Here is a 10,071-nt window from a genome sequence, read left to right on the forward strand (position 1 = left end):
CTGTTGAACCAATAGGAACTGGAGCACTTACAATCTTCTAAACATTGTGAACAGGAAGTGAGCACTTCAGCTGGATACCCATATCCAACGACTGGCCATGTGGTACATAAAGTTCACTACAATTTCGTTTTAACACAAAATGGTGTCTACAATCTCTGCAATCCATCAGCCACACACACACACACCCCCGTTCCCAGGTTGTGAAGCTGAGTATTACCCTGCTGTTTCTGAGGTGTTGGCCGAACGAACGAAATTTCTTCTTTCTTGCTCTTTAAAGTGTGTGCAATATCAGTTCGCCCATCACTTTGAGTCCAAAAATGTGTCTCCTGAATTCCTTTCACATCAGTAGTTTGTTTGGACCATTCTTCTTTTTTCTGCTAATGGAATTCTTTGATTTCCTCTTTGGACAAAAGAAAGAGGCTGTGGATGTGTAAATTTTCACGACTCTCGTAAAATCCTCAGTGTTCTGAACCACTGCTGTATTTGGTCTGAAAAGATTATGTTTTGTAGCATGGTGCTTCAGCAGGCCTCCTATACCATCACAAGGCCCCTTCCCATGACCAGTAGCACTGTATACCCAGTCAGTTGGCACAAGCAACTTAATTCAAACAGCTGGTAACGATTTTAAAATGACTAGGAGCACCATCAGAAATGATGATGTCCTTCTCTGCCTCTGTTTGTAGTGGAAGAATTTTGTGCATTGCTAGTAAAGCATGTGCTGAGTCATGTCCTGTGTCATCACTTATAACTGCAACACTTGTGGTCTTGTTTTGAAAATATGTCACTCCAGTAAAAACTGAAACCTGGTCATCACTCCAATGATGCCCTTGTACTTCTTGTGGGAGAATTACAGACAAGTTCTCAGAAAATCACAGTGAAGAACTAAGCATACTTCTTCAGCCTGTACACACCATTTCACTTCTGCAATGTGTTGTTGCAATATCTTCAGAAGCTAGTGATTTACTGCTTTCACTGACCATTTACATAGTCGATCAACAAACCTGTCAAAGGCAACAGTTTTCTTATTTAGTTTACTTCACTCCCATATTGCATATGTAATTTCTGCCAAGTTATCCGCTACACCTTCCAGGCCAAGAGTATGTAAAGACAGTCCTTCCTTTCCAGGGCAGTCACCACATTCTTGAAACAAACAAGTCTCTCGCTTTACGTCACAAACTACTATTGACTTCACATGCCCAACCAAGGTTTGATATATCATGTGCTCCACTAAGTTCTTCAAAGTTACCGCACAAAGTTCAAAATTCGCGCAGTACACACATAAACAGACCTCTCTAGGTAGGTGTGGAACTACCCACTTAGGTCGTAGTGCCTAAAATTTTGATCTTCCAATACGTGAAGTTGTAGAGCTGGTCTTATAAATTGCAAAAGTTTCTTTAATACTGCGAGTCATGTACCTCTTCACTTTAACAACTTTATGACTTTCAGCTGGTACACTTATAGTGCCGTTTTCCTTGGCACTCTGGTGAGAACAATCCTATTTATCTTCCAGATAAAATGACTGCACTATTTGAATTTGAGCTGCCTCTACAGGATGATGACAAGAGAAATCTGGTCTTCCAAAGACTCCTTTTACAGACCTCACATTTCTTGATATGTCTACCATGCACTTTGATACTGATGAAACATAGTTCAAAATTGTTTTCTCTGAAAATGCCTCTGGAATAATAATTAAAACTTGCACCTTTTATTTATTTATTTATTTATTCCATGTGATCTGATGGCACACAGTGTGTTTCAGATGTCGGAAAATATCATTTAACATTGTTAACATATATTAACATAGGCCTATAGCATCCTAATGTATTATATTGCTCAATGTTTTCAATTTAACACAAACAGCAAGATTACTGTTCTAAGTATCATTTACAGAGTAAAAACATTGACACAACAAATACGACTTCACAGCTTTGCTAAATTTTATGTTGTCTTCGATGGACTTAATACTAGTGGGAAGATTGTTGAACAATTGGGGGCCCATGTGGAAAGCTCCCTTTCCACACAGTTGAATGTTTGTACGTATAACATGCAGGTTTCCATTTTTCCTGGTGTTGTGTTCATGTATTTCATTATTTTTTACGACTCTGGGGTCAGTGGTTTCTGAAAAATTTTAGAGTCTCAAGAATGTACAGGCAAGGCAGTGTAAGGATTTCCAACTTTCTGAAGATGTGTTTGCAGGAGTCTCTGGGTAATAATCCTCAATGCTCTCTTCTGGAATCTGAATGTGATCAGAGCAGTTGGAGAATTTCCCCAGAATATTACACCATATTTTAGGTGGGCTTGTATGTAAGCATAGTACGCATTGGTTAATGTTTTCAGGCTAATACATGTTTTCAGTACACTCAATGCATAACAGCCAGTACAAATACTGGCATTTACCTTTCCTGTAAGTGTATTCCATTTCAGGTTATCTTGAACCCACAGATCCAGGAATTTGAAAACAGTATCTCGACTGGTTATGTACAGTGACAAATGGCTGAGAGGAATTTGCATTTTGTGTTGTGTGAAAGTTCATGGAAGCTGTATTTTTGGTTTTGATAGTTAATCTGTTGATTTTAGCCCAGTTGCTGAATTGTTCAGTGGCCAAGTTCACAGCTTTTTGCACAGCCTCTGTATTCTCCCCTTTGAGGAGTACAGTTATGTCATCAGAAAATATTATTGTTTTGTGTGCATCAACATTCATGCTCAAGTCATTAATATACAGGAGGAAAAGTAGGGGGTCCCAATACTGAGCCCTGTGGAACACCTTGCTTTACAGTTTTATTACTTGATAGTATTTCGGTTATTGAGTTGCTTTGTCTATTAGTATATTTCATGCTGACACTCTGGATCCGATTGGTTAGGAATGTAGCAATCCAGTTCTTTGCAGTTCCTCTGATACCATAGTGTTCTAATTTTTCCAGTAATATTTTGTGGTCAACAGTGTCAAAAGCCTTTGACAGATCCAGAAATATGCCTGTAATGGGTTGTTTTCTATCTAACAGTTCTAATAGCATATTTATGCAATCATATACTGCAGTTTCAGTAGATTTGTTGCTTCTGAACCCATGTTGAGTTAAACTTAGTAAATCTTTTTTTTCAATGAAGTCCATCATTTTTTTGTACATTATTTTTTCAAAAACTTTAGAAAAGCAGGATGAGATTGAGATAGGCCTGTAGTTATTCATATCTTTAATATCACCTTTTTTGAAGACAGGAATTACTTTAGAAAGTTTCAGAGCTTCAGGGAAGATACCTGCCTGGAAAGAACAGTCACAGAGGTGAATTAATGGTTCTGCAATTGTGTGTTCACAATTTTTGATTACAGCTGTTGGGATACTATCAATTCCAGCTGAATATGAATTTTTTAACTCTCTGGGGGCTTTTGCAACATCATTTTCAGTGACTTTGGTAATGAAAATTGACTCTGCACATGTGTGATATTTTTGGTTTGCTGGTTGGTAATTTGTGTTAGGATTATTATGGACCAATTTTTCAGCTATGCTCGTAAAGAAATTGTTGAAAGAGTTCACCACAACTTTGGGATTAGATATAGATTCATTGTTGAGTTTGATTTCTATGTTCGTGTGTGAAGCTTTCATTTCCCCTCTTTCCCTTTTTATGATATTCCACATTGCTTTTACTTTATTGCTGGATTTGTCAGTGTACTCATCATTCTGTGTCCTTTTTGCTTGTCTTATCACTCTTCTTAGGATACATGTGCAGTTTTTATACTATTATGTTAGTTGGGGGGAGTCACCACTTTGTTTACATAACATGTGGAGTATTCTTTTATGTTTGCAAGAGATTTTTATAGCTGGTGTAATCCAACTCTTGTTTCTATTTTTATTCTTAGTTATTCTTACTGGGTTTTGTGGAAAGGCCTCTTCAAAGTGGTCGATCATTTTGCCAAGAAATATGTTGAATTTCATGTTGACATCATTGGCTGTGTACATCTCTGTTCACTTTTCTTTGCTAAGGTGGGTATTTTATCTTGTTCAAGTTCTCTTGGGTGAAAAACCTTCGTAAAGTTTTAGGTGGGACTGGGTTTGAGGTATCTTTGCTAACATTGACCTTTAGAATGACAGCTTGGTGGTCGCTGAATCCTACATCTAGAGTTGGGGTAAGTTTATTTCTATTTGCAAAAATTTGATCTAGAGCTGTCTTGGATGTGGGTGTTATTCTAGTGGGCTCGTTTACAAGGGCATGCAGATTATAAGTTTTTGCAATGTTAATCAATGTTTCCCTGTTTCTGCTGTGGGTGAGAAAGTCTATATTAAAGTCACCACATATAATCACATCCTGTTTCCACTGACTTATTTTGGATAGAAACAAGTCCATTTGTAACAGAAAATCATTAAGACCACTGGAAGGGGGGACGGTAAATTGTAGCTACAATTAGATTATATCTGTAAGCTTTATGGCTGCACATTCAAAGATGGGAAATACGGAAGCGTCCGATCCCGCCCGTCTGCTTTGACCCATGACGTCACAAATATGGTGGAAACGACCATAAACCACGATTCCAATATGGCGCATATAAAGTAGGTACGCACACATTATGAGGACGAAAATACATCGAAAAACAAACACAAACACTTTCCACAAACAGCCTAACGACACTAACGGGACAAACGCGGGAAATGGGGTGTTTTTGGGTGGGGGCAAACTAAATATACACAAATTTAGACACCCTCCCACGCACAAAACCACACAAAATGACGAAAATACACCGACATCACAAAACTCCCCAAATACCACTAAACACAATATCATCTGGAATTGGATACTTCCCTTGATCTATATAGCTCAACAGCAGCTTCCGATCCCATAAATTAGAATCAAACACTTCCCTTGGCTTATATAGCTCAAAAACATCTCCCAATACCAATATACACAGCCACACATTGGGATCGAACACTTCCCTTGACCTGCGCAGTGTTAGTTTTATCCGTCATATCCATTCCTGAACAAAAACAACAGCCGATTAATTTTACTAAAATTACCGCATGACGTACAGTGAACAACACTAAATTAACCTTCACTCAAAATCGTTAGCCCACTGAAACGAATTCCACTACAAAAACAGCCGACACTCCAACAATTCTTGATAATGGGCAAAAGCAAACTGAACCCATTACACCACACAAACGAAAACCCTGAACATACCACCAGAGAGCACAACAAACCACAACTCGACGACATCTACAAACACGCCACACTCACAAACCGCGCCGTCATGACGTCACACACAACACCCTTACGTCACGGGTCAAAGCCGACGCTTGGGATCGGACGCTTCTGTCGACCCCAAAGATCTTGTCTGTTCCTATTTCCTTTAGGGTAGGAAGTGGGCTATATTCAATGTGTTGTTTGATGAAGATGGCAACCCCACCATGTCCAGCATTTGATCTGGAGTAGTGTTCGCACAATTTGAAGTTTGCAATGCAGAGCCAGTGCTCTGCTAGGCATACTACCGAGACATCACTGAGTTCACTGTAGGATGCATGATATTCAACAGCTGAATTGATATTTGTGAAAAATTCCTGGCAAGAGGTGCAAGAGTGCTTTTGTTCATTTTCTTCTGAAGATGGAATTTCTACTTTGAAGATTGTGGTCAGTTTTTCTGTAGTGTATTCATCCATAGAGTTAGTAATTTCTCTGTGCTTTCTTGATGCATAGAGCTTGTGACTCGATTTCACTTGCCACAGTTTCTTAACAGCACTAACACCTATTTCTGTAGTTGACTAATTCACAGTATTTATTTCTCCTTAGATGATGCAAAATCTGCACCATGGGAGGCTTCACCTTGTTCAGATACTATCATCGTTGTTATTCTGTCAAAACGTTTAGAACACAAAAAGTCGTCACTGGAAACATCTTCACTTTGAAACAAGGTCTTCAAATGAGAACACTTATTCCCAATCTTAACAGAGTCTGTTTTTCTGTTTGTCTTATATATCACTCTTTTATGGATATGCAAATAGTCAGCACACTTCACTCTCCTGTGGCCCCCAAACAGAACACATATCAAACAGACACTTCACAAAACACACTGCAACTATGCCAACTGGCAAATTCCTCATTAAAACACACAACTCACTGGATGGTCTCAGATTTCTTAGCAGCCTCTTCAATAAACAAATTAGCACTGAACAACTACAATACAGAAACCTGCAATGAACAACCACAACAAAGAATCTGACAAGAATCTGCAAGACAATAGTAAGAAACAACTTCTGTGAAGACATATATTACCACTGAAAGTTAAAAAAATGATTTTTTAAAATAAAACCTGTCAAACTTAAAAGTGGAAGCTCTCCTTTACAGACAATATAGTACTACACGGTACTAATCAACAGAAAAAAAATCTAACTTTTCTGGATTGGCATTTATTTCTGTGAATTACTACACAGTAATAATCAACAGAAAATAATCTTACTTTTCTGGATTGGCATTTTTTCTGTGAATTACAAAAAAAATTCAAAAGAACTTTGACACATATGTCCAAACGGAGTATAATGCTGTAATCATCAAGCAATTATCTTTCAAATAAAGAAGTCTCTAATAAAATTTCTAGAACTTTTACAAAGATACAGCATTTTAAAGATTCTTCTGAAATTCACATTTTCAAAATGGTGTTCACAGTGATATCTATCAAGGCCTGTATCTCTGAGCAGGAATTTTTTTGGAGAAAACAAAATAATAAGTGTTTCTTACCTACTCCTGAATTTTAACATATGCTAAATTCAATAACATCAAAGACTATGAAGGTAACCCCCCCCCCCCCTGAAGTGATGCGGATTATGCCCAATGCGATATGACAAAACGAATATGAAGAATCTAATTGTGTAAGACCTACAAAGTTATTGACAGCTATTTCTTTAAGGAACAATTAACACTATTTTCCTGTGGGATTTAACTTGAAGTGATCAGTATATATAGAAACTACCTATCCCACTCCCACACCGTCATGCATAGTGAATATATAATTCACCAACAACACCCTCTTTTTGATGCTCTTTATTTAATCAAATAAATAATGATTTACATATTCACTCAATCTCTGAAATAGGCCTAGAGAAAAAATAAGTCGCATCTGATGGCAGAGTATGCTCCACCACACACTGTACAGTGGCTTGCGGAGTGTTTATGCAAATGTAGAATTCCCAATGCTTTTACTTATTGGCATGTTAAATCTTTTACTGACGTAGCCTCACTTGACTCTTTAATTTCAGTCATTAAATGTATAGCATCAGCAACCATATCCTACCATAAATGTTATTTCTTTAGACACACTTCCTGTTCACTCTCAAATGATTCGAAAACAGCTCCAATGCTTAAATCTCTGTTGGTTCGTAAATTAATAGGATGAACCAAAACTGTGAGTTGAATACAAACAATCCCATAAGAAAAGACAACCACTCACTGCACAGAGGAAACACTGAACAGCAGATACGTGTGTGGGTGGCCTAAAGCAACGACAGGAACAGTAGACAGGGGTGTAAACAAGGAGTTGAGCGCCGTATCTCGATATTTGTGTAAGAGCATTTTACCATTCTTTACAACAAACGTGTAAATGAAACGGAAAATGTAAATTAAAATAAAATCAAGGAGGTGGAATACTACTATTCGTCTCCATATGAAGGTGGATGGAAAGAACTACAGCGCACCAACTGTATTTGTGTTGCTGCCTACTGCTAGCACATACAAGCATAAACTCCACGCTCTCTTTAGGTGAAGAAATTAGTCACTTCTGCATCCATTTAAATCGACTATTTTTATCTCTTATAGAACATTCCCCGTTAACTAACCCACAATTTTTCTGCTTCGAAAATTATTAATTCGGGTTTATATAGACCAAATGCAACGGAAAATATATTTAACAAGAAGGATACTATTAAACCTTATCTTCGATTTCACAGCACAAAGTACGATTTCTTTAAATGCTGTGTCAGTCTAAGGCCGTTTCAAAAACTAAATATACAAATAACAAGCATAAAACTCACGGCGGACTTCTTATGCAACATTTCTTTGACCATTGCGTCCATCAATCGTTCTCGTTCTTCATGGTATCTCCTTTGTTGTTCAAGAATAGTTTCCATATTTATCAACTGCAGAAACTTAAAGCATCAATTATAACAACGCTCTAGTCCATTAAACTCAACTGGGTTGACAACATCAACAACCTGAAGTCCTGAAGTTACAAAACCAAAGACCCTTAATTACACCTTACAACCCAACGATGTTAGAAAATAAGCCACCTTTAAACCAAAGGTCTAAAGATCTCAGTAATCGACTATCTAAGTAGCGTCTCTACTTGTTACAGTGGAATAGGATGCGTCTTTACATGTAACTGAAGTAACGCCACTGCAAGTAGCGTGAACTACTGTTTCCAGTGGCAGATGAAATTCTATCAGCGGTGTTTCTCAATATGGTGTTCATCGTTCGTGCATGTTCGCCATCGTATACGATTGGATAGTACTACGACAGTCTAGTTTGGGTTGCAGCTGTTATGACTAAATTTGAAGAATAGAACTTGCGAATACTGAGTGCAAAACTGTATCTTGTGCAAATAAATAACACGAATGTCTGAATTACACTGCCGAACACGGAGATTCATTCGTTATAGTGTAACAATTTTGAGTTTTTGTGCTTCATGAAAGTTAACAAAAATAGAATATCACACATTGATTCAGCCGTTAAATAACGCTTAATCCATCAAATTGGCATTTAGACCTTCATGAGCCACTAAAAAAAAGACGAGCGTAAATTCAATGGTGATTACACTGATGGTCCATAAAATTATGACAACCCGCTCAATAGCACGTCGGTCTAGCTTCAGGATTCGGTGATTGGGCGTGGCACGGATTTAACATATCTTCGTTTGGTTTCCGTAAGTACATAGCTTCAGATATCTACGTGCAGCTCACGTAATTCCTATAATTTTGAGGTAAGTCGTTTTGTGGGTTGGAGCTGGCATCCATTACCGTCTCAGATTTGTTCCATGAGGTTCAGATCAGGAAATTTGAAATCAAACACCTCAACTTTCACTATCATACTTCTCAAACCCATCCCATCTCCAGCTCAACATAATGTCACCTATGTTTTATCTTTCACAGCAAGTGTCTTCCCCTCCACTCCTCCCTTATGAACACACTTCATCACACCATTACCCATCTGCACTCTTCCAACTTGAGTCGAAAGGTGGAAAAATTAAGATAAACTTAAAAAGCAGTATCTCTCATTTTAGATAATTTGGGGAAAGGAAATAATATAATCTCAAAATCTTGATTATTTTACCCTGCTCCATCTATGCATGAAACAGCTATTTGTCCCTACAATACTGAACATAACAAATATTCCACAATACACAATGTACGTTTACATGTACTATGTCCTTGTCTTACTTAAATTATCATACAATACATGCTTTTGTGACTGGTATTTGTGACCAAGGTGTTTATTTGTTATAAGTAGGGACACAAAATTTTCCCCAAAAATAGCACGAAAGTGGCGGTTTTTTATGAAATAACGCGAAATTAACAATTTTTATGATATCTCGTTACATGTGTCCGTTTCCCATAAATTTTTTTTTTTAAATCTGAGAACGATATTATTAGCGCTAGTAACTGGCAGTTATTGAATTCTGAAATAGCATTATGTCTTTTTTTACCCCAAGACAAATGACAAATCATTTCCCGCATAACAAACTATGATGTACTGTCAAAACCAGCAACGAAATCGCCAAATAAACACCGAATTTGGCAATAAACACACTTAATTTGGCAATAAACACACTGAAATTGGCAAACAAGAACAATTAAATTGGCAACAACACCGAATTTCGCAAAAACCACACCCAAGTTTGGAAAACATCGAATCTGGCAAAACAGTAAGACCCAATCTGACAAAAAGACAGCCAAATCTGCCGAAGAACATAACACCGAATCTGGCAAAAAAGTTGAACTGAATCTGTAAAAAAAGTAACACCATATCAAGCAGTCAAAACACTAACACCAAATTTAGGGAAAAAAGCATCGAATTAGGAAAAATATAATACCAAAATTGGAA

General features: G+C 37.5%; 1 protein-coding gene across 1 annotated transcript in view; it reads right to left on the reverse strand.

The window, feature by feature from the left end:
- Positions 1 to 8,217, reverse strand: part of LOC124606979 (splicing factor 3A subunit 3) — a 75,835-nt gene extending 67,618 nt beyond the window's left edge. Inside the window, exon 1 of the mRNA XM_047139121.1 lies at positions 8,007 to 8,217. Coding sequence (XP_046995077.1) covers positions 8,007 to 8,102 — 96 coding nt within the window. The 5' untranslated portion in view covers positions 8,103 to 8,217. The remainder of the gene's footprint in view (positions 1 to 8,006) is intronic.
- Positions 8,218 to 10,071: the final 1,854 nt, after the last annotated feature.

The sequence above is a fragment of the Schistocerca americana genome, chromosome 1 (assembly GCF_021461395.2).
Source record: "Schistocerca americana isolate TAMUIC-IGC-003095 chromosome 1, iqSchAmer2.1, whole genome shotgun sequence".
In the NCBI taxonomy this organism is placed as follows: Eukaryota; Metazoa; Arthropoda; class Insecta; order Orthoptera; family Acrididae; genus Schistocerca; species Schistocerca americana.